Below are 26376 nucleotides of genomic sequence, written 5' to 3' on the forward strand. Positions count from 1 at the left end.
GAAAATCCGACTCTGGGGGCGCTATTCACTTTTTCGGCGCTGTGGTTTAAGTACCCTTAACTGCCGCCGTGTAAAGGCGTATCGGCGGTCGTTAAGGGGTTAAATTATGACCTACAGAATAAAATATCTTAAGGGAGTAGGTTACACAGAAAACAATTTAAAGAGGCATAATTAGGGGTGAACCACGATTATAAGTGTATAAATACAAAAAAAATTAAATGCATGATCAGTATCCAAATAGTAATAAACTGAGAGTTTTATATAGATTAATAATACATAAAGAGACTTCAGATATGTAAACAATTTTAAAAGAAAGTGACTAGTTAAAAAGCTTCATGATTAAACTGAGGAAATGTTATGGCCACAAACTGATAATGTAAAACGGTGTAAGTGCACAATACATTATAACATTTCATTAGGCTGGAATGTGAAAGTATGTATATACAAACATGAGAAAATCTGAAGAGAACACAACAAATAGAGTAGGTACTGACCTCCTTTGCAGAGGTGTTTGTCCCAACGCACGTTTCTCCTTATCTTTAACAAGGTATGTGAGCGCTGTCTGGATTCTTTCTGGTGCCTGGAGCAGGCGGTCATGTGACCATAAGCACGTGATATGCACACTCCCAGCCACATTCTGACTGTGTGCGTCCTCGCTTAATACAAATGAATTGAGTGGGGCTGCGCACGTCTAGTCGGAATGTGGCATCGGGTATGCATATCGCATTCTTGCGGTCACATGACCTCCTGATCTTGCCGCTGTCACTGAAGAATCCTGATAGTGCATGCTGTGAAGATTCACAAGTCTGCAGACAGAAAGTGATTGCAAACTTTCATGACAAACCTTAACACCTTTTTAAACTTATTCTGCAGTCTATGCACTGTGATACTTTTAGACCATAGAGGCCAACATTTTTAACCAAACCTAACCTCAGAAATGCATTTTAGACAAAAGTACATGCAGGTACGTTTTAAAGCTTTAGGCTTCAGTAGATGTTTCCATAGTAATGACCATTATAATTGGTCAGGGCAGTAATAGAATGGCAGAAACTTGGTATTCCAGAACAGTCGCTGAAATCTTCAATATAACCCCTTTTTTAAATTAAATGGGTGCATGCCTAATGTTATGTGGAGCGCCCCACTATGGCCCCTAGGGTACTCTGGCCAGGTCCGGTGGTCGTTACAGGGGTGGTCACGGCAGCAGTGGCCCGGGGCATCCAAGTAAAAGGGAAGGTCTTTTAAAGGGATTATTTGGAATAAAGAATGTTCATGACGCCACCTGTGGTATTCGGTCAGGGACGACCGACGCTTCTTTAAGGGCTTCCACTGGGAATGATGGTACTGCAGCAGGGATGGTATGGCTTCCCACAGGTGAAGCTGAAACCCCAGGGCTCCCGGTGTAATAGGCAGAGATGGTGTGGTTCCAGAAAGAATCAGAGGACACAAGGTTGCAGTCTCTTTACCTTTTTACTGGTAGTTTTCGGCCACAGTCCAGGGTACCGGTAACAGGTGATGATGAGGTCCGGTCAGCCTGGAAGCTGTTATGGATCCCCCTTTCAGGTGAGGTTGGAAGCCTGCCTTCCTGCGCTGTAAGGCGAGTCCCTTGCTGCCTATGTCTCCACACAAGGTCCTCTCTCTCTGTCTTAAGATAGTACCGGCATGGCAGGCAACGCGAGCCTTTTTACAGATGTCTCTAATTATGACTCCGGGCTCTATATGTTGCTGTGCCTTCGGGTGTGGGTGTGGATAGACGACCTGAAATCTTCTGCCCTCCGTTTTTTGCTGTGGGGCATACAGTCCCACATAGCCTTGGACTCCCGGTGTCCGGTTCCTGCGCTTCAGCATGGAGGGAGCCCAATTGCAGCTTCCCTCCAACTCTTTACATCTCTTATGCTTCTTCTCCTCTCGCATGTCCTACAGACCTAACTGTCTGACTCCTCCACTCTTGTCAGGAGCTGCAGCAGTATGTGTCTGCACGGCTCCAGCTCTCCTGCTCTCTACTCTCCACCACTGTCTGCTACAGACTACAAATTCGTTTCTCCTCCAAGCCAGAACATATATCTATCAACAAAAAAGCGTGTGCACAGCTCTATATAATGGTGCCCAGGTAGGTTCCAAAATCTTAGTGATAAGTATAATAAAACCTGGCACTCAACTTTTATAAAGGTGTGTTTTTTTTTTTTTGTTTTTTTTTATTCCAAGCGAAAGTGCAGTAACAGCAATGCAGTAACAGCAAAATGTTTTGGTCATAAACACATGACCTTCATCAGTTCATCAGATTGATGGTGAGATAAGTGTTTGCTCTGTTTAACAAACTGTAATGCTTAATTCCCTTTAAAGAAAGGCACTGATTAGAATGCTCAGGTATGGGCGCAGCCCTGCTGTAATGCTGCAGACGCGGTGTCCACCGCTTGTCTCTTGACACAAGCGGTGGACACTGCGTCTGCAGCATTACAGCAGGGCTGCGCCCATACCTGAGCATTCTAATCAGTGCCTTCCTTTGAAGGACATTAAGCATTAGTTTGTTAAACAGAGCAAACACTTATCTCACCATCAATCACCACACGTAACTGATGAAGGTCATGTGTTTATGACCGAAACGTTTTGCTGTTACTGCATTGCTGTTACTGCACTTTCGCTTGGAATAAAAAAAACACCTTTATAAAAGTTGAGTGCCAGGTTTTGTTATACGTAGAACATATATCTATGGCAGCTCCCCTGAAACCGGGTTCAGAGCTCCCTCTTCTGGCCTGGAATCAAAACATGTTGCATGTATTGTGCTACCTGTTAAAGGGATCCTCCTCTCTTCCAGGCATGGCATCACCCTCCCCGAAAGGAAGGCAACACCACTGTAACCGGCTTCCTGGGGTGTTACTTATGCTCTTGGGTGCTTATACTTTTATTTATTTTTTACATACGTGTCCAAAATAATATTTATGTAAAAATATATATTCAAATTGATGTGAAAGCAACAGATTAAAAAAAAAAATCAAATGTTCCTAATAATTTGTATAGGATTTGAATGCAGAATACATTTTTGTCTGTGCTTCTCAACAGGTCCTACACACGGAGCAGAAGGCAGATGCCTTGTGTAAATAAAGAATGTCAATTTGGGTTTATATCGGACAGAGATGAGGAGCAACGAGGCCTAGAAGAAACAATAACTTATTATGAAATTGAGGAAGCTGATGAGACTCCCTTTTCTCCATTATCTGTAAGTATCTTCTGATAGATGAATCATAGAAATACAAAATTTGCCCAGGCCGGCCTATGACGAAGATTGGTAGTTTCCTATGCAGCAATGTAGGTGTTGCCAGTATCTGCAGTCTGACTAGAAGATTTGCAACATCCATAAATGGATAGATGCCTAAGGACTTGTATACATAAGGACAAGGTCCATAATACCTTTGAGTAAGGCTATGTGCACACGTTTCGGATCCGCAGCATTTTTTACCGTGCAGAAAAGCTGCAGATCCGCAAGTGATTGAGTACAATGTAAATCAGTTGAAAAAAAAAATGCTGTGCTAATGGTGCGGAAAATTCCACACGGAAAAGCTGCGGATTAAATGGAGCATGTCACTACTTTTGTGCAAATCTGCAGCGTTTTTGTACCCATTCCATTATAGAAATCCACAGGGGTAAAAAGGCATGAAATCCACACAAAATCCGCAGTAAATCCGCACAATATCCGCATCAAATCCGCACCTGCGTTTTCTGCCAAGAGATGTTGAATCTGCACGAAAAATTCCAGAGACTAATCCGCAACTTGTGCACATACCGTTAAGAGACACCTGGACAATATATGTATTTGTTTATTTTTACTCGGACTCCCATGACAGCACGACGAGAGAGGGGATCCGCCCATTAGGAACAGGAAACCTACAGATACAAAAGGGCGGCACCTCTCCCCTGCATCAGTTGGTTTCCTGTTCCTAAAGGGACGGGTGCCTACAGATTAAGAAAAGGAGCCCAGGCCGGCCGGACCGAATCTGGTAGCGGGGGGGGTCTCTACCTCGGCCGGTGCGGAGAACCCTGGAGACGCCACGGTGGTCCTGGCTGGACTGCACGCGGTGGCGTTCGCAGCAGGGAGCGGAGTCCAGAGGATTTCCTGCCTCCATCAGCATCGGCGCCGGTAAGTATATCCATTGGTGGTGCAGCGGTGCGGTGAATGTGGGGTGCCGGCGTCAGGGCTGTCTGGGTGAACTCCCGGAGCGCTGCGGTCCGTTCCTGGCGTCCTGCACCGCTCTCAGCGTGTGCTGGAGCGTTTCCGGGTGCAGTGACGTGAGGGGGCGGAGTTAGCAGCCGCTTCCGGGGCGCCGGGTGTCTGCGCATGCGCAGTCGATCCAAGATAGCATCCTGATGCCGGTTTTCTCCCACATGGTTCCTGCCTCCCTGCGGTATCCTGAGCCAATGGGGCAGCGTCTGACCTATCTGCTGACCGGATCCAAGGGGGATTTAAGCAGGTGACAACTACAGAGCCCTGCTTTTGGTCGCAAATCATCATGGAGAGTGGTGGTGAGCAGCAGCAGCAGCAGCAGCTGGATGAGGTGCGTCAGAAGCCCAAAGACAGAAGCGACCAGTCCAGTCGAAGAAGCTCGTCCGCAAAAGGATCCAGAGCTTCGGCTAGGAAAGAACCCCCTCGTATTCCGGTATTTACTTTGGCGCACGGGTAAGTGATCTACGTGAAAGTTCACTCTGTGACGCAGGCCCCCTATACTTTATCATTCTAGGGGAAGAAAAGCACGGACAAGTCAAGGCATAAGGAATGTGCCCTCTGTGGGGTCCCCTTACCTGATTCTTGCCCCAAAAAATTATGTGCCCCCTGTATACAACAGACGGTGAGGTCTACAGGAGTGGTTGGGTGGAAGTGACATTAGGTCAGATAGTATTTATCACCTATATTGTCCTCCCCTAGGTGGCGGAAGAATCTGTGAGTGCGGCTAACCTGAAAGAAATGATCCGTTTGGAAGTAAGGGAATCCTTACGGTCCCTGTCCCAAGCGGGAGGTTCCAAACATAGGACCCCTCTGGACTCTAATTCTTCGGAGGAAGAAAGAGAAGAGGGTGTCTATCACTCAAGTCCTTCCTCCTCTTCATCAGATGAGGAGTCTGGACGATTCTGTCTACCCCTGGATAGAATTGACAAAGTCGTCAAGTCTGTTAGAGGCACAATGGGGATAGAAGAGCCCAAACCGCAGCCCTCAAAGCAGGATATGATGTTCAGCGGATTGGATCGTAAGAAACATAGATCTTTCCCGGTGAACGAAAAAATCCAAGACCTGATTCTCCGAGAATGGAAGAAACCTGAGAAAAAGGGTTCCTTACCGCCAGCGTTGAAACGCAGGTACCCTTTCGACGATCCGGTTGTGGAAACATGGGATAAAGCCCCTAAGCTGGATGCGGCGGTGGCAAAAGCGTCGAAGAAGGCCTCATTGCCATTTGAGGATATGGGGACCCTCAAAGACCCCCTTGACAGAAAGGCAGATGCTTTTCTTAAAGGAACCTGGGAGACGGCGGCAGGATCTCTAAGACCAGCTGTTGCCGCGACATGTACAGCCAGGTCTTTAATGGTCTGGCTGGATCAGTTAGAGTCCCAGCTCAAGGACGGCGCTTCCAGAGATTCCATTCTGAAGGCTTTACCAACAATGCAAAATGCTGCGGCCTTTCTGTCAGACGCATCTGTGGACTCAGTCAGGATGGCGGCTAGAGCGGCAGGACTCTCCAACGCGGCTCGTAGAGCTTTATGGTTGAAGTGCTGGTCTGGCGACATTCAATCCAGAACTAAACTCTGCGCCATTCCGTGTAAAGGAGAATATCTCTTTGGACCAACTCTGGATGAGTTGCTGGAGAAAGCGGGGGATGATAAGAAATTTCCCAATCCATCTTCAGCATCCTACCGCAGACCCTTCATTAAAAGGAGATTTGGTCGCGGGAAAAAACGCGGATCCTCACCCTCTAGAGAGAGTTTTAGATGGGAGGACAGACGCGGAAGAGGTACGGGCTATATGTTTCGCCGTTCCTCGAAAGAACAGAAAAAAACGGACCAATGACTAGCGGTCCCCGTGGGGGGTAGACTGTCAGCTTTCTCATCAGCTTGGTTTGACATTACAAACAGTAAATGGGTCCGAGGCATCATAGCGAAAGGTCTAAGACTTGACTTTGATCACTGGCCTCGAGATAAATTTAATTTAACCCCTTTACGTTCCTCCCCCCTTGAGCAAGCAGCCTTGGAAGCAGAGGTCACAAACTTATGCTTCAAGAATGTTTTGGTTGAAATTCCAGTATCAGAAAGAGGGAGAGGATTTTACTCTCCTCTCTTTCTGATCAAGAAGCCAGACGGATCATTTAGAACGATCATAAATCTTAAAGGCCTTAATAATTTTCTGACCAATGAATCGTTCAAGATGGAATCAATTGGTTCAGCAATAAAAATGTTGTTTAAACACTGCTTCATGGTAGTTGTAGATCTAAAGGACGCGTACTATCATGTCCCAATACATGAAGACTTCCAGAGATTCCTGAGGGTAGCTGTGTCAATGGGGGGACAAATTCGTCATTTCCAGTTTAGAGCTCTTCCCTTTGGCTTATCAGCGGCTCCTAGGGTGTTTACCAAGATAGTGGCCGAAGTCATGGCACACTTACGAGAGTCTGACATCTTAATTGTCCCCTATTTGGATGATTTCCTTATAGTTGGGAATTCAGCAGACCATTGCCTCTCTCAGCTACAGACAACCACAACCAAACTTGAGCATCTGGGGTGGATTGTGAATTATGAAAAATCCCGATTACAGCCCCAGAAAATACAGAGATTCTTAGGACTGTTGTTAAATTCAGAGACCCAACAGTGTTGTCTTCCGCCCGACAAGTTATTACACATCCAACAACAGGTGTCTAGAGCAACTGATAATCCATCCATGACACTTAGACATGCTATGTCACTGTTAGGATCTCTAACCTCGTGCATTCCTGCTGTCCGGTGGGCCCAATTTCACACCAGACCCTTACAATCCGAGGTACTGGTTAATGACAGAATCTTGCAAGGCTCCTTGCAGAGTCAGATTACTTTGGGTCCAGAAGCACTGACATCTCTTAGATGGTGGCTAGTCACTGACAATTTATCGGCAGGAGTTCCCTGGGTGACACAGGCGACACGTATTGTAACGACAGACGCTAGCCCTTCAGGTTGGGGAGCACACATGGACGACATGATAGTTCAGGGTCTATGGGACCCCTTAACATCAGCCTCCTCCAACCAAAAAGAATTAATGGCGGTTGAACTGTCAGTTAAAAAATTACTCTCATATCTGCAGGGTCACCACTTCAAGATCCTCTCGGACAACCAGGTGGCGGTCGCGTACATAAATCACCAGGGTGGAACTCATTCCGAATCATTGATGAGGGTGACAGATCGTCTATTCCAGACTGCGGAAGACCATTTTCTATCTTTAACCGCACTGCACATAAGAGGAAAAGAAAATGTAAAAGCGGACTTTCTAAGCCGCAACACCCTGAGACAAGGGGAGTGGTCTCTAAACAGTCTTGTGTTCGACCAGATTGTCCACAAATGGGGACATCCAGAGGTGGATTTATTTGCCACCAGGGACAATCGAAAGACAGTAAAATTCTGTTCCCTAAATCCCAGGGAGAATCCTCTAGCGGTAGACGCCTTTCTGATCAGTTGGAACTTTCGGCTGGCTTATGCGTTCCCCCCGCTGGCCTTGATACCTCTGGTAATCAGGAAGATAAGAGAGGATCGGGCAAGAGTTATTTTGATTGCCCCATTTTGGCCCAGAAGGGCCTGGTTCACCTGGCTCAGGATCATGTCAGTGGAGGACCCCTGGGTGCTTCCGGACATCCCAGATTTGCTCCACCAGGGTCCGATCAGCCATCCTCAAGTAAAGAATCTCCATTTAACGGCATGGAGTTTGAGAGGGCGTTACTGAGGGACAAAGGGTTCTCCCCAAATTTGATTGAAACCCTTATGAAAAGTAGAAAGCAGATTACAACAACAATCTATGCTAGAACCTGGCGGAAATTCCTAGCCTCTTCTGACTTTAATTTAGAAGAGGGAATTCCTATAAAACAGATCTTAGAATTCCTGCAAAGGGGCTTAGAGCTAGATCTATCCACTAGTACCCTAAAGGTACAAGTCTCGGCCCTAGGGGCCTTGTTTTCCTGTAACATCGCCAATAATTATTGGATCTCAAGGTTCATAAAAGCTTCTAGCAGGGCTAGACCCATACATAAGGATAGATCTATGCCGTGGGATCTTAATCTAGTCCTGTCAGCATTGACTAGAGAGCCGTTTGAACCATTACAATCAGCTTCAATCAAGGCCCTATCCCTTAAAACAGCATTTCTGGTAGCGATAACATCTGCCCGTAGGGTAGGGGACATACAAGCTCTCTCCAGAATTTCCCCTTACACAGAGTTTCTGCCAGATAGGCTGGGTCCGGTCTGAGGACTACCCTATTTACCAAAAGTGTCATCACGGTTTCACAGGTCACAGGAGATAGTTTTACCATCTTTCCTTCCCAATCCCTCCAACCCTAAAGAAGAGCTACTCCATACACTAGACGTTAGGAGATGCCTGTTAGAATACATCTGTTAGGGTACCGTCACACAGTGCCATTTTCATCGCTACGACGGCACGATTTGTGACGTTGCAGCGTCGTATAAGTATCGCTCCAGCGTCGTATACTGCGGTCACACGTTGCAATACACGGCGCTGGAGCGATAATTTCATGACGTATTTGCGATGTAGAAGCCGTTGGTTACTGTGCGCACATCGTATACAACCTGTGTCACAGAATGCAATCATGCCGCCACAGCGGGACACTAGACGACGAAAGAAAGTTTCAAACGATCTGCTACGACGTACGATTCTCAGCGGGGATCCGGATCGCAGTAGCGTGTCAGACACAGCGATATCATAAATGCATCGCTGGAACGTCACGAATCGTGCCGTTGTAGCGATCAAAATTGCACTGTGTGACGGTACCCTTACTGATACATGGAAGAAAGATAATGCGTTATTTTTATCTTTCCAAAACCCTAGAAAGGGACTCAGGGTATCAAAGTACACACTAGCGAAGTGGATTAGGGAGGCTATCTCTTTGGCTTATACTGCAGGTGGAGGTCCGACTCCGCAGAATCTGAGGGCGCATTCCACCAGAGCCATGGCTACATCCTGGGCGGAAAAATCTGGAGTATCAATCGACCAGATATGTAAGGCGGCCACATGGTCATCCCCGTCCACCTTCTTTAAACACTATAGGTTGGATTTAGGGGCCTCCTCTGATCTCACTTTCGGGTTAAGGGTGCTGCAAGCTATAGTCCCTCCCTAAGGTAGTGTTACATCTCTGTAAATCTCTCGTCGTGCTGTCATGGGAGTCCGAGTAAAGCATTAAGCTACTTACGGTAGCGGCATTTCTCGGAGGCCCATGACAGCACCCTTAGTTCCCTCCCTATTCACGTGGGGGTTGCACCTCCTATAATGTATATATCTCACGTATAATACCCAGTTCCAATATATGGGTTATAATATTGTATATAAACTGTATATAATGTATATTTTTGTGTGCCACTAACCGCGGTAGTCCTCTCAAGGCTCTGAAATACAACTGATGCAGGGGAGAGGTGCCGCCCTTTTGTATCTGTAGGTTTCCTGTTCCTAATGGGCGGATCCCCTCTCTCGTCGTGCTGTCATGGGCCTCCGAGAAATGCCGCTACCGTAAGTAGCTTAATGCTTTTTTTGCGTGGTAAAGAGAAATTGTAACATAATTTTCTTACCACTTAAAAAAAAAATAATAATAATAATAATTACACAAGCTTGGTATCACTGTTGTCATGCATGCTTGGAAAATCATGGTGCCAGGTCAATATTTTACCACACAAGGAACAAACCCTCATGTAACTATAGATGGGAAGGGGGGTAAATAAAAGTTAAATTTCTTGGAATAAGGAAAGTAAAAAAAAAAAAATTTAACTTTTAAAAAAGTCTGACTGTTTTTAGCAGTGCGCCATTGTGTGGATCTGTAACTATAGGTGTAGTTACTGTATCAGTCTTGGTATAAAATGTGTCCTGTGTTCTCCCAGAATCCAGGTAGTCCAATGGTTCCTGCTCCAGGTTTTTGGGTAGCAAGAAGCAATCCTGGTCCCATTGGCCCTGTCAAGCAAAATTTAAATTCATCAGAGGAAGATATTGATGAACCCAGTGATAATGGTAACGTTCATATCCTATACTTTTATTTTTTCTACTAGTTATCCGATATTTGTATACATATTCCCCAAAACATGTTACTAAATACGTATTGCATTGCATGTATATGCCTTTATATGCTAGATTGCATATTGCGAAATTGAGCGACTCAGGGTTAAATGATACACAAGAAAGAGTCATGCTAAATAGTACAGATATATTACAACACCTTTTATTAATTATATAAATCACATAAGAAATATTAAAAAATAGGGCTTGAAAGAGCACAACAAATAGCCCATAGTGTCACAGAGCAAATAAATAGATACAAAGGTACAAAGATGTAACAGGTAAGTGACAAGTAGTCCAAGCTAAAATAGGAGCCAGGTGCAGCACCAGGATAAATAGGGCAACCACATAGGTAAATGCAGATATCGCTATTGCACAGTCTCCATTAAAAGGTGCACAAAAGGAGTCCCACGTACACTGTCGGAGGGAAGTACCGTATTTTCCGGCGTATAAGACGACTGGGCGTATAAGACGACCCCCCAACTTTACCAGTTAAAATATAAAATCTTCTTAAAAGTCGGGGGTCTTCTTATACACCCTATGTCGTCTTATAGGGCCGGTGAATATGTGCCTTTTGGGGGGGGGGGGGGGGAGTGATCCTGATGCCGAGGGGGCGTCTCACAGGAAAGTGAGTATCCCCCATTACCTTATCGTAGCGGTGCAGCGTGGGGGTCTCAGTGCTGGGAGTGGCGGCGGCGGCTGCTGTGCTCTGGTGCGGCGGCTGCTGTGCTCTGGTGCGGCGGCTCCTCTTCTGTGTGGGGCCTCTGTGCTGTGAGGTGGCGGTGGCGGCGGCATATCTTTATCCAGTTGGGGCTCCTCCGGCATCTCCTTAGCCCTGGAGGCCCCGCCGCAACTCCATCGGTGCAATGCAGCGGCCATTTTCCCGGAGGCAGCTCAATAGGTGCGATGCGGTGGCCTCCGGGAAAATGGCCGCTGCTCAGATTCAGATCTCGTCCCGAAATCTCGGGACACGAGATCTGAATCTGAGCAGCGGCCATTTTCCCGGAGGCCACCACATTGCACCGATGGAGTTGCGGCGGGGCCTCCAGGGCTAAGGAGATGCCGGAGGAGCCCCAACTGGATAAAGATACGCCGCTGCCGCCGCCACCTCACAGCACAGAGGCCCCACACAGAAGAGGAGCCGCCGCACCAGAACACAGCAGCCGCCGCCGCTCCCAGCACTGACACCCCCACGCTGCACCGCTAGGATAAGGTAATGGGGATTACTCACTTTCCTGTGAGACGCCCCCTCGTCATCAGGATCACTCCCCCTCCCCACCCACCATATACACCGGCGTACACGACGATTCCCGGCGTATAAGACGACCCCCGACTTTTAAGAAGATTTTCGGGGGTTAAAAAGTCGTCTTATACGCCGGAAAATACGGTATGTGTTTCCCACGTGATTACTAGTGGCCACTAGCATTAACTCCCCTCTATATTTAAACATAGTAGCTCCAACAGCACTAACATGTAATAGGGCTTGCATAGCACTAGAAAATATTAAAACGGTATGTTACCCATCATAATGTCCTGGTGGTTGCGCCACCGCTCCTTCCCCAACGCACGTTTCGGAAATGAGTTTTCCTTTTTCAAGGGGCGTGCCTGGTTAAGAGAGTGTGAGGGCTTCCTCTTTATCCAAATTGGTGCCCTCAGATCATGATTGTGTGGTCCTGATGTTTGCCATGTCAGTTCATGACCAAATAGCAGCCTTACAGTCTGACTGCTGTAGTAATCTGTTCAGAAGTTGGAGGCATTTAGGTGGTAAAAATAGACATTTTCATTTCTGTCATGCCACTCTGCATTAATTCCTGTAAAGCACCTGAATGGTTAACAAACTAACTGACTGCAGTTTTCAATATGTCAGGGGTGCTGTTTTTAAAATGGTATCACTTTTATGGTTTTTCTAATATATAGGACCCCTAAAGTCACTTCAAACATGGATAAGTCCTTAAAAAAATATATTGTGTAAATTTCCTTGAAAATATGAAAAATTGATGCTACATTTTTAAACCTCATAAAATGCTAACAAAACAAAATAACATTTTACAAATGGTGCTGATATAAAGCCGACACGTGGGAAATGTTATTTATTAATGGTTCGCTGTGGTGTGACCATCTGGATTAAAGAGATAATCATTCAAATTTAGAAAAGTGCACATTTTTTAACATTTTACTAAAATTTTTGATACTTTTTATAAATAAACACAAAACATATTGACCTAGATTTACCATTATCATAAAGTATAATGTGTCATGAAAAAACAGTCTCAAAATCACTGGGATTTGTTGAAGCGTTGCAGAGTTATTACCACATAAAGTGACACTGGTCAGATTTCAAAAATTTGGCTCCGTCACTAAGGGGTTAAATCGATATTAAAAGTGATATTTAAAAGCAAAAAAAAAAATGTCTTACTAGAGGAAAATGACTTTTCCCCTCACTTACCAGGTTTCCTTTCTCCTTCACTTGTCTTCTGAACTCACCATTCAATCTTCACTCTGCTCCAACCAATCCTTAGAGCAAACAGGTTAGCCGCTCATTGAGAAATCAGATTACAATTGCTTAAAGATAACCGGTCATCAGGGTTTTGCATATTAAACTGAAGGTATGATTTAATACATATATTCAGTGATGAAATCCACAGTCTGGTTGGTTTAGAATCATTATTAGAAGATTTGGCCTCCGTGCATCGTGACAAGGCTGTGGGTAGGGTCTTCAGCTTTGCTCCGGCCCCTCTGTTGCAGCCGGGGGTTTTTATCCTCTTTATTAGAGACCTCTTTAGAGCTAGTTTCCTCACACTATTTTGAAAAGTCACTTCAAACTGTTAAACTAAAGACTGAAGCAGGCGAAAGGTAAAATGGTCACACCCAAATAATCCAGAACATGAAGGGTTATTGTTACCACCAGGATAAAGTGTGGTAATTGGTTAGAAAATTACCTCCGGTGAGGTCCCAACTGTATGCATACATACTTATATTGTTGCACTCTCCGGTATTATTTTCTAAACTGCTGAAAATAAATCATACAGTCCAGAAAAAAAATAGTAATTACATTTCTAATTTCTTTTCAACAAGTTTGACAAAACAATGGTTGTGCTACATTATAATATTTATTTATATTTCTGCAGGAGAGTACCATGGAGACTTCATGTATACTTCAGGTTAGTGAAATGTGTAGGTGATAAAGAAAAAAACAATTAAAACAAATATCCTGTTCATTTCTATGCAACAAAGGTTGAAAATGATGATGCACCAATTTCTTTATGCAGCCACCTCTTAATAAACTTTTGGCATCCTTGGGTATGTGTCAGAAAATTATATTTTGAATAATTTACAACAATATAGTTTTCTGATGTACAGTTTAGTAGTTTGTTACGCCCCCTGTTAGCGATGCACCTTTTGATAAGCCCCACCTACTTTGCCATTTTTTTTTAATACAGTTTGGGCAAAAAGTCAAAAAAATGTCTTGCAAATATTCCTTGTACCAACTTTCTGATGGAACACAAAGCTGAGTACTGGACTTATTATTCCCTTTGAGAAACGCACAAAATGAAAATGAAGCAGACACCATTCTATTAAAAGGGCTTTTCTTCTTCAGTTTGCATCTATTTTTCCTCATGAATTACATTTTTCTTTTTTCTGAAACCACAATTAATAAACTGCTGTGAGCAGTCTTAACCTGTTTTATTGGAATTACTATTACTACCTTGTTGTGTATCCTTTTTTTTTCTCCAGATGGTGCATTTGAGAATTCTACTTTATATAGTACAACAGAGTCCACTCAGAATATGGTAATTTGCTTTTTACTGTTATTTGTCTCCATATAGATCAAATAACTAACTTGTATGTATCTGAAGTTTACCAAAATTCCATGAGCCTTGTGCCTCAAAATCAAGACTACTAGGCACTGACCAATAATAGGTATCCAAAAAATGACATCATGTACAAATGAGTAATAAATAATAAAGATAAAGGCCCGATGATAGAGCCAAATGGTATTCCCCACTGTACATATGGACCATAGCAGGACAAACTGCAAAAACTCACTAAGAATGAACAAAAGCACCAACAACAGTTTTTATATCCAAAATATCAAAAGTACTTTATTATAATAAAAGTATTACAACAGGTATAAGGGAAGCAGGGGGATCATGCGGCAATGCGACACTGAAAGTGCCCAATAGCAACAGTGGACAAAAACGTATATCACATACATGAAAGGGTTCCATCTAAAAATATATCACAAATAGTACACCACGCCATCATACACAGATGGAAACCCATAATTAGTCAATCAGGTGACGGTCCAAATAAGGCAAAAAATGTTATACATTACCAAGAGGAAGGTTTCGTTAACCGAAACGCGCGTCGGGGTCAACGGTGGACGGCGTGGTGACTGGCGTGCACATCTTGGTAATGTATAACATTTTTTGCCTTATTTGGACCGTCACCTGATTGACTAATTATGGGTTTCCATCTGTGTATGATGGCGTGGTGTACTATTTGTGATATATTTTTAGATGGAACCCTTTCATGTATGTGATATACGTTTTTGTCCACTGTTGCTATTGGGCACTTTCAGTGTCGCATTGCCGCATGATCCCCCTGCTTCCCTTATTATTCCCTGTTGTAATACTTTTATTATAATAAAGTACTTTTGATATTTTGGATATAAAAACTGTTGTTGGTGCTTTTGTTCATTCCTAGGCACTGACCAAGACTACAAAAAAATCTTTGCAAAATAACTTCCAAAATACTCTTCAAAACCACTTCAGGAAATGGAAAAACTACTCTGCACATATCCTTGTGGCGGTGATACAGGCTTTGGATTTTTAATAATTAAAATAAACTATAGATTTTAAGTGATTTCTCCTTGTTGCCGTTTTTTCTTTTTTTTTTGTGTGTGTGTTCTTCTAAAGTTAAATATATGGGGACTTGCATGACAATTGAAATCTTACCTAATAATCCTCGACTACAAATTGCAGATTTCCTTAGTGTTTAATTTGCCGTGCACATGTTAATTGGGCACAATTGTGCTGATCAATCATCCATGGAAAAGTTTGAACAAGCAACATGCGTTAAACAAAATTGTACTGGAACCAATATAAAATGACTAATTCGGGTGATCATGACAAACACAAATTTTCAGCTAATCACTATATATTTCTGTAAAGGTTCAATTTATTAAAATATATATAATTACACCAATCAGTAAAAAGCATACATATATACTCATGTATAAGCCGAGATTTTCAGCCCATTTTTTTAGGCTGAAAGTGCCCCCTCTGCTTATACTCGAGTCATTGTCCCAGGGGGGCGGCAGGAGTGGCAGCTGTCACATCATACTCACCTGCTCCCTTCGCTGTCCCTCCTTTTCCTATGGTCTCCAGCGCCGGCAGCTTGTTCCTGTGTTCAGCGGTCACGTGGTACCACTCATTAAAGAAATGAATATGGATGCAACTCCACTCATAGGGGTGGAGCGTATATTTTTTACTTTAATGAGCAATACCAGTGACTGCGTAACACAGGAACAAGCTGACGGCGCCGGAGAGGCCATCAGAGAAGCAGGGACCACGCCGGGAGGGTGAGCCATGCGATATTCACCTGTTCCCGTTCCACCGCCAGGCTCCATAGAAACATTTGCCCCATACAATGCTGCATAAAGGTTGATTATGGCCCCATAATATGCCCCATATGCCGCTGTGACGTTCAGGTCAAAGGGCGCGATGACTTGATTAGTGCGCGCCCTCTGCCTGAACAGTCACTGCAGAGACCCAGAAGACACAGCGGCATATGGGGCTATAATCAACCTTTATGCAGAATTGTATGGTACAAATGTTTCTATGGAGCATCTTTTGGGGCCATAATCAACCTTTGTGCAGCATTATATGGGCATATTTTTGTATGGAGCATCTTATGGGGCCCATCATAAACATTATGGAGCATTTATATGGGGCATATTTTTCTATGGAGCATCTTATGGGGCCCATCTTAACCTTTATGGAGCATTATATGGGGTGTATTTTGTATGGAGCATTATATGGGGCTCCTGATTCAACATGGTTATTCAAAAACACTTAACCTACTGATGTCTCAATTAATTTTACTTTTATTGGTATCTAATTTTATTTTTGAAAATTACCAGTAGCTGCTGCATTTCCGACCCTAGGCTTATACTCAAGTCATTAAGTTTACCCAGTTTTTTCTGGCAAAATTAGGGGTCTCGGCTTATACTCTGGTCGGCTTATACACTGTGTGCAGAATTATTAGGCAAGTTGTATTTTGATGACATCATACTTTTTATACATGTTGTCCTACTCCAAGCTGTTCAGGCTTGAGAGCCAACTAACAATTAAGTAAATCAGGTGATCTCTGTAATGAGGAGGGGTGTTGTCTAATGACATCAAAACTCTATATAAGGTGTGCTTAATTATTAGGGAACTTCCTTTCTTTTGGCAAAATGGGTCAGAAGAGAGATTTTGACGGACTCTGAAAAGTCCAAAATTGTGAGATGTCTTGCAGAGGGATGCAGCAGTTTTGAAATTGCTTTTGAAGCGTGATCACCGAACAATCAAGCGTTTTATGGCAAATAGCCAACAGGGTCGCAAGAAGCGCGTTGGGCAAAAAAGGCGCAAAATAACTGCCCATGAATTGAGGAAAATCAAGCGTGAAGCTGCCAAGATGCCATTTACCACCAGTTTTGCCATATTTCAGAGCTGCAATGTTACTGGAGTAACAAAAAGCACAAGGTGTGTGATACTCAGGGACATGGCCAAGGTAAGGAAGGCTGAAAAACGACCACCTCTGAACAAGAAACCTAAAATAAAATGAAGACTGGGCCAAGAAATATCTTAAGACTGACTTTTCAAAGGTTGTATGGACTGATGAAATGAGTGACTCTTGATGCGCCAGAGGCTGAATGAGTAAAGGGCAGAGAGCTCCACTCCGACTCAGATGCCAGCAAGGTGGAGGTGGGGGACTGGTATGGGCTGGTATCATCAAAGATGAACTTGTGGGACCTTTTCAGGTTGAGGATGGAGTGAAGCTCAACACCCAGACCTACTGCCAGTTTCTGGAAGACAACTTCTTCAAGCAGTGGTACAGGAAGAAGTCTGTATCGTTCAAGAAAAATATGATTTTCATGCAGGACAATGCTCCATCACATGCCTCCAACTACTCCATAGCGTGGCTGGCCAGCAAAAGGTCTCAAAGAAGAAAAAATAATAACATAGCCTCCTTGTTCACCTGATCTGAACCCCATAGAGAACCTGTGGTCCCTCATAAAATGTGGGATCTACAGGGAGGGAAAACAGTCCACCTCTCGGAACAGTGTCTGGGAGGCTATGGTGTTTGCTGCACGCAATGTTGATCGTAAACAGATCAAGCAACTGACAGAATCTATGGATGGAAGGCTGTTGAGTGTCATCATAAAGAAAGGTCGCTATATTGGTCACAAATTTTTTGGGGTTTTGTTTTTGCATGTCAGAAATGTTTATTTCTAAATTTTGTGCAGTGATGTTGGTTTACCTGGTGAAAATAAACAAGTGAGATAGGAATGTATTTGGTTTTTATTAAGTTGCCTAATAATTCTGCACAGTAATATTTACCTGCACAAATAGATATCCTCCTAAGATAGCCAAATCTAAAAAAAAACCCACTCCGACTTCCAAAAATATTAAGCTTTGATATTTGAGTCTTTTGGGTTGATTGAGAACATAGTTGTTGATCAATAATAAAAATAATCCTCTAAAATACAACTTGCCTAATAATTCTGCACACAGTGTAGTCGAGTATATATGGTAAATGGAAATTTAAAAAATCGAACCACCTGAATTGCTTTTTTTTTTTTTTTTTGTCACCTCGCCTACCTAACATAATGTACCGTAATTAGGCAATCAAAGCATATTTACAAGAAACTAGTATAACTGAAAACGTCAGCTCGCTTCTCAACAAATGACTACAATTAGCCCCATCAACATGAAAAAAAGTTGACTTTGAAATTGCAACACAAAGCAAAAAAAAAAAAGGTTTCAACAATTTTTCTTCACCATCGAAATAAAAAAAACATATGCTTGGTATCACCGTAGACAGACTGACCTCTTCATTTGTTCCTAGGTAATTTTTACAGTGCAATGAACACACCATTAAAACCCCTGCCCTCCCCACCCCTAAAAAAGGGGAAAATAAAAAGTTATGGCTCTTGGGGAAGGGGGGTTTTAGGTGAGGAGAAAAATTCCCTGGTCCTTAACCCCTTCACAATGTGGTCAATTTTCATTTTCACTTTTTTCTCACATTAGTCCCAGAGCCATAACTTTTTTTTTTTTTTCTTTTTTTTTTTTTTTTCAGTCCACATAGACTTATGAAAGCTTGTTTTTTTGCGGGACAAGTTGTACTTTTGAATGACACCATTCATTTTTCCTCCTAGTGTTCTGGAAAGCGGGAAAAAAAATTCAAGCAGAGAGAAATTGTTAAAAAAATGCAATTCTGATGTGTGTTTTTTTTTTAAGTTATTGTAGTGTAAATTTAGTGGTACAAGTGACCTCACAATATGGTTCTCTTCAGTACGATTATGTTGATACCAAAACATTTTGACTTTTTTTTTTTTTTACATTTTCATTTTTCGCTCAAAGGAGCTATGCGACAGCTTAACTTTTGTAGGCCGAGAAAATTTTTATTCACACCATTTTGGGATAGACATGTCGTTTTGATCACTTGTTATAGCATTTTTTGTGGTATTGCAGCAACAATAAATGTTGGCATTCTGGAATTTTTTTGCTTGTTGTTTACCGATCAAGTTAACTCCGTCGATAACACGTGTATTTTTTTTTTTATGTTTGTAATGGGGGGGGGTTACCGTATGTACTCGAGTATATACCGACCCGCGTATAAGCAGAGACCTCTAATTTTGCCACCAAAAACTGGGAAACTTATTGACTCGAGTATAAGCTTAGGGTGGATGAAAAATGCAGCAGCTACTGGTACATTTAAAAAAATAAAAATAGATACCAATAAAAGTAAAATTGATTGAGACATCAGTAGGTTAAGTGTTTTTGAATATCCATATTGAATCAGGAGCCCCATATAATGCTCCATAAAGTTCATGATGGACCCCATAAGATGCTCCTTATTAAAATATGCCCCATATAATGCTGCAGAAAAGGTTAATGATGGCCCCATATAATGCTGCACAAAGGTTGATGGCCCCATAAGATGCTCCATAGCATATTATGCCCCATATGCTGCTGTGATTTAAAAAAAAAAAAGACATACTCGCCTCTTGTCGGCACTTGCGATATTCACCTGTCCCCCGTTCCACCGCCGCACGCTGCTGTCTTCCAGCTCTCTGCAGTGACTGTTCAGGCAGAGAGCGTGCACTAAACAAGTCATCTCGCCCTCTGACCTGAACGTCACAGCCAGAGGACGGGGAGTATGACTGGGGAGGGTGAGTCATGCAATATTCACCTGTCCCCGTTCCACCGCCGGGCTCCGTCTTCCGCGTCCTCTGGCTGTTAGTGCACAATCGCAGCAGCAGCATAAGGGGCATAATATGCTATGGAGCATCCTATGGGGCCATCAACCTTTTGTGTAGCATTATATGGGGTATAATATTCTATGGAGCATCTTTGGGGCCATCAACCTTTGTACAGCATTATATGGGGCATAATATTCTATGGAGCATCTTATGGGGCTTTCCATTAACCATTTTTGTGCAGCATTATATGGGGCATATTTTAATATGGAGCATCTTGTGGGGCATAGATGGTACAAACTTCAGCACAAACCATATGGGTGTGAATCTCCTATGGTTTCTGGAGACTTAGTCTCCAGAAACGCGTTGAGATTCACACCCATTTGGTTTGTGCTGAAGTTTGTACCCTCTATGTTACAAGTTTGTGAATAAAGTAATTTTATCTTCACGGATTCGGTGGAGCTGGACTTTTTTTTTTCTTTGGGACTTAACACATTTGGACACAGCCGGTCCGTGCTCCCGAAGTTCAACTAATGCATTACGGGTGAGCTGCTTTATTTCTCTTCTCCTCATCTTATGGGGCCCATCATGAACTTTGTGGATCATTATATGGGATCACGAGTGTGAGCGAGCTGAGTGTGACCTGAGCGTAAGTGTGAACGGCGGTAAGTGTGTGACTTGTGATTCAGTGACTTTGGAATCAGGGAGTTTCCAAGGGAGGAATTGCTTCTGTTTTTTTGTTTTTTGTTTTTTTTTCTTTAAATTAATACTTTGTATTTATTTTTAATTAACGTTTCTGTGTGGTGCAATCCCCATTAGGAAATGTGCTCCACAATTGTTAATGCCATCCAGTGCACATCTTGCCACATGTATGCAGGCCTTGACCAGCTGGTCGAGGGTGCATACTGCTGTGCGAGATGTGAGCACATTGTGCATTTGGAAACCCAGATACTGGATCTAAATGTGCAGCTGGCAACACTGAGATCCATAGACAATATGGAGAGGAGTCTTCTGCTCACAGAGCAGATGCTCAATGGGATAGATGAGGAGGGGGATGGTAGGATGGAGCTGCAGGACAGTGTGGCAGTTAGCTGGGTGACAGAAGGCGGGGTAGAGGGAAGAGTGCCAGGGAGGCTAGTCCTGATCTGGCACACCCCAATAAGTTTGCTAAGTTGGCAGATGAGGGGGGTGCCAGTACAGGGGTAGCACTGCTGCAGCCAGGCATGTCCTCTGAAAGCCGGAGGAGTGACTGCTCCAGTAAGGGGGGAAATAGGAGAGCAGGGCAGGCCAGACAGGTGCTGGTAGTGGGGGACTCAATTATTAGGGGAACAGATAGGGCAATCTGTCACAAAGACAGGGATCGTCGGACGGTGTGCTGCCTACCTGGCGCTTGAGTCCGACACATCGCTGATCGGGTGGACAGATTACTGGGAGGGGCTGGTGAGGACCCAGCGGTCATGGTGCACATTGGCACAAATGACAAAGTTAGAGGTAGGTGGAAGGTCCTTAAAGATGATTTCAGGGAATTAGGCTGCAAGCTGAAAGCAAGGACCTCCAACGTGGTATTTTCCGAAATACTACCTGTACCACGTGCCACGCCAGAGAGGCAACGGGAGATTAGGGAGGTTAATAAGTGGCTCAAGAATTGGTGTAGGAAGGAGGGGTTTGGGTTCCTGCAGAACTGGGCCGACTTCTCAGTTGGCTACAGGCTCTACGCTAGGGACGGGCTGCACCTCAATGGGGAAGGGGCAGCTGTGCTGGGGGAGAAAATGGTTAGAAGGTTGGAGGAGTGTTTAAACTAGGGATTGGGGGGGAGGGTATTCATTTTATAGTAGGGGAAGATAGTGCAGATAGAGACCTGGGCACAAATAAAGAAGTTGGGGGTGGCGGTGGCATGGGGGGTGGGGTTAGAACAGTTAGTAATTTAAGAAAGAATAGAGGTACAGAGAGTAACATCAAGTGCATGTATACTAATGCCAGAAGCCTCGCCAACAAAATGGATGAATTAGAACTAATGTTGTTGGAGCATAATTATGACATGGTGGGGATATCTGAGACGTGGCTGGATGAGAGCCATGACTGGGCTGTTAACTTGCAGGGCTATAGCCTGTTCAGAAATGACCGTACAGATAAGCGAGGGGGAGGGGTGTGTCTGTATGTAAAATCGACCTTAAAACCCATCCTGCGTGATAATATATGTGAATTTAATGAAAATGTAGAGTCCCTGTGAGTGGAGATAAGGGGAGGGGGAAAAAATAATAAATTACTGATAGGGATTTGTTATAAATCTCCAAAAATAATGGAAGCAATGGAGAATATCCTCGTAAAGCAAATAGATGAAGCTGCGACTCAAGGAGAAGTCATTATTATGGGGGACTTCAACTACCCTGAAATAGATTGGGGAACAGAAACCTGCAGTTCCAGCAAAGGTAATCGGTTTTTGACAACTATGAGAGACAATTACGTTTCACAACTGGTTCAGGACCCAACAAGGAGGGGGGCACTGCTAGACCTAATATTAACCAACAGGCCAGACCGCATATCAAATATAAGGGTTGGGGGTCACTTGGGGAATAGTGATCACAAAATAATAAGTTTTCATGTATCCTTTAATAGGATGTGTAGTAGAGGGGTGACAAGGACACTAAACTTCAGGAGGGCAAATTTCCAACGGATGAGAGAGGATCTTGGTGCAATTAACTGGGACGATATCCTGAGACACAAAAATACACAAAGAAAATGGGAGACGTTTATTAGCATCCTGGATAGGACCTGTGCACAGTATATACCGTATGGGAATAAACATACTAGAAATAGGAGGAAACCAATATGGCTAAATAGAGCTGTAAGGGGCGCAATAAGGGACAAAAAGAAAGCATTTAGAGAATTAAAGGAAGTAGGTAGTGAGGAGGCATTAAATAAATACAGAAAATTAAATACATTCTGTAAAAAGCAAATCAAGGCAGCAAAGATTGAGACAGAGAGACTCATTGCCAGAGAGAGTAAAAATAATCCCAAAATATTCTTTAACTATATAAATAGTAAGAAACTAAAAAATGACAGTGTTGGCCCCCTTAAAAATAATCTGGGGGAAATGGGGGCTGAGGATGAGGAAAAAGCCAATATGCTAAATGACTTTTTTTCATCAGTATTTACAAAAGAAAATCCCATGGCAGACAAAATGACTAGGGATAAAAATTCCCCATTAAATGTCACCTGCTTAACCCAGCAGGAAGTACAGCGGCGTCTAAAAGTAACTAAAATTGACAAATCTCCGGGCCCGGATGGGATACACCCCCGAGTACTGCAGGAACTAAGTACAGTCATTGATAGACCATTATTTTTAATCTTTAAAGAGTCCATAATAACAGGGTCTGTACCACAGGACTGGCGTATAGCAAATGTGGTGCCAATATTCAAAAAAGGGGCAAAAACTGAACTCTGTAATTATAGGCCAGTAAGCTTAACCTCTACTGTGGGTAAAATCCTGGAGGGCATTCTAAGGGATACTATACTGGAGTATCTGAAGAGGAATAACCTTATGACCCAGTATCAGCACGGGTTTACTAGGGACCGTTCATGTCAGACTAATTTGATCAGCTTCTATGAAGAGGTAAGTTCCGGACTGGACCAAGGGAACCCAGTGGACGTAGTGTATATGGACTTTTCCAAAGCTTTTGATACGGTGCCACACAAAAGGTTGTTACATAAAATGAGAGTAATGGGGATAGGGGAAAATATGTGTAAATGGGTTGAGAGCTGGCTCAGGGATAGGAAACAAAGGGTGGTTATTAATGGAGCACACTCGGACTGGGTTGCGGTTAGCAGTGGGGTACCACAGGGGTCAGTATTGGGCCCTCTTCTTTTTAACATATTTATTAATGACCTTGTAGGGGTCATTCAGAGTAGAATTTCAATATTTGCAGATGACACTAAACTCTGCAGGGTAATCAATGCAGGGGAGGACAATTTTATATTACAGGATGATTTATGTAAACTAGAAGCTTGGGCTGATAAATGGCAAATGAGCTTTAATGGGGATAAATGTAAGGTCATGCACTTGGGTAGAAGTAATAAGATGTATAACTATGTGCTTAATTCTAAAACTCTGGGCAAAACCGTCAATGAAAAAGCCCTGGGTATATGGGTGGATGACAAACTCATATTCAGTGGCCAGTGTCAGGCAGCTGCTACAAAGGCAAATAAAATAATGGGATGTATTAAAAGAGGCATAGATGCTCATGAGGAGAACATAATTTTACCTCTATACAAGTCACTAGTTCGACCACACTTAGAATACTGTGCACAGTCCTGGTCTCCGGTGTATAAGAAAGACATAGCTGAACTGGAGCGGGTGCAGAGAAGAGCGACCAAGGTTATTAGAGGACTGGGGGGTCTGCAATACCAAGATAGGTTATTACACTTGGGGCTATTTAGTTTGGAAAAACGAAGACTAAGGGGTGATCTTATTTTAATTTATAAATATATGAGGGGACAGTACAAAGACCTTTCTGATGATCTTTTTAATCATAGACCTGAGACAGGGACAAGGGGGCATCCTCTACGTCTGGAGGAAAGAAGGTTTAAGCATAATAACAGACGCAGATTCTTTACTGTAAGAGCAGTGAGACTATGGAACTCTCTGCCGTATGATGTTGTAATGAGTGATTCATTAATTAAATTTAAGAGGGGACTGGATACCTTTCTGGAAAAGTATAATGTTACAGGGTATATACACTAGATTCCTTGATAAGGCATTGATCCAGGGAACTAGTCTGATTGCCGTATGTGGAGTCGGGAAGGAATTTTTTTCCCCATGGTGGAGTTACTCTTTGCCACATGGTTTTTTTTTTGCCTTCCTCTGGATCAACATGTTAGGGCATGTTAGGTTAGGCTATGGGTTGAACTAGATGGACTTACAGTCTTCCTTCAACCTTAATAACTATGTAACTATGTATTTTGTATGGAGCATCTTATGGGGCCCATCATGAACTGTATGGAGCATTATACCCATATATTCTGATTCAGTATGGATATTCAAAAACACTTAACCTACTGATGTCTCAATCAATTTTACTTTTATTGGTATCTATTTTTTATTTTTGAAGTTTACCAGTAGCTGCTGCATTTCCCACCCTAGGCTTATACTAGAGTCAATAAGTTTTCCCAGTTTTTTGTGGCAAAATTAGGGGTCTCGGCTTGTACTCGGGTCGGCTTATACTCGAGTATATACGGTAAGTTTAAAGCAATAGTTTATTTTCTGATGACACATTTTCTTTGTGTATATATCTAAAAAGTTCTTATTTGTTTCTTTGATTGGAAGACATTATGTTCCTAAATCAAAGTGCTTTCTACACTATTTTGTTTCTGTTTCGACCATCTTCACACTTAAATGTGTGTTACTCAACATCGCTTTTGCACCTGCTTTTCCTTTTCACTAATGTTACTTTATGAATCTCTTACAGTCTCTGCAGGATGAAGTCTCCCGTCCCTTGCCTACTCAAGAGGATGTTCCGTATAAGTTCACAGAACAGGTGACCTTGAATTTCTACGTTCACACATAATTGATGTGTTTTGTGCTAAATGCCTTCAAGAATGTCTGTGCTAAGACATTTCCTCTATAAAACTTTAAAAATTATGTATTTTAAAATCTATATTTAAAAAATCAAAACCATTAAGACATACCTCCCAACCGTCCCGGATCCCGCGGGACTGTCCTGATTTTGACAGCCAGCCCCGGGATCCCGGGCGGGACACTAATGTCCCGTGCCTAGGGCAGGGACAATGCAGGGGGCGGCACCTGAGTAGCTTAGGTTTGTGGCTGTTTTTTTTTTCTTATACATGCTGGGTCTCCTCCCGACCGATCCCTCCCCCCACCCCCCCGCCCCCGCCCCCTGTGTGTGCGGCGCTGCCACGCTGAGGAAGAGAGCCAGCAGCGATCAAGATGAGAGGTCAGCGACTCACTTCCTCCTGTGTGTGCACGGAGCTCTGGCGTCTCCTGCTCTTAGCTGCTATCCCGGCAGAGAAGGAGAGACGGGGGAGGTGCCGGGACAGTGCAGAGCTGTGAGCAGCCGGAGAAACTGAAGAGCTGCAGTGCACATGGACAGATCAGCCGCCCCTGCACCACAGAGGAGATTGTGTGTGTGTGTGTGTGAGATGTGTGATGCTGCATTTGTGTGTGTGTCATGTGTGTATGAGGTATCTGGTGTGTGTGATGGGTGGGTGTGTGTGATGGGTGTGTGTGTGTGATGGGTGTGTGTGTGTGATGGGTGTGTGTGTGTGATGGGTGTGTGTGTGTGATGGGTGTGTGTGTGTGATGGGTGTGTGTGTGTGATGGGTGTGTGTGTGTGATGGGTGTGTGTGTGTGATGGGTGTGTGTGTGTGATGGGTGTGTGTGTGTGATGGGTGTGTGTGTGTGTGATGGGTGTGTGTGTGTGTGTGATGGGTGTGTGTGTGTGATGGGTGTGTGTGTGATGGGTGGGTGTGTGTGTGATGGGTGTGTGTGTGTGATGGCTGGGTGTGTGTGTGTGATGGCTGGGTGTGTGTGTGTGATGGCTGGGTGTGTGTGTGTGATGGCTGGGTGTGTGTGTGTGATGGCTGGGTGTGTGTGTGTGATGGCTGGGTGTGTGTGTGTGTGT

At 43.6% G+C, this 26376-nt stretch overlaps 1 protein-coding gene across 1 annotated transcript in view; it reads left to right on the forward strand.

Moving 5' to 3' along the window:
- Positions 1-26376, forward strand: part of ALG13 (ALG13 UDP-N-acetylglucosaminyltransferase subunit) — a 203209-nt gene that overhangs the window by 151811 nt on the left and 25022 nt on the right. The window contains exons 21-25 of the mRNA XM_077281501.1: positions 3058-3214; positions 10098-10224; positions 13398-13430; positions 14005-14060; positions 25204-25272. Coding sequence (XP_077137616.1) covers positions 3058-3214; positions 10098-10224; positions 13398-13430; positions 14005-14060; positions 25204-25272 — 442 coding nt within the window. The remainder of the gene's footprint in view (positions 1-3057; positions 3215-10097; positions 10225-13397; positions 13431-14004; positions 14061-25203; positions 25273-26376) is intronic.

The sequence above is a fragment of the Ranitomeya variabilis genome, chromosome 2, assembly GCF_051348905.1.
Source record: "Ranitomeya variabilis isolate aRanVar5 chromosome 2, aRanVar5.hap1, whole genome shotgun sequence".
NCBI classification, from domain to species: domain Eukaryota; kingdom Metazoa; phylum Chordata; class Amphibia; order Anura; family Dendrobatidae; genus Ranitomeya; species Ranitomeya variabilis.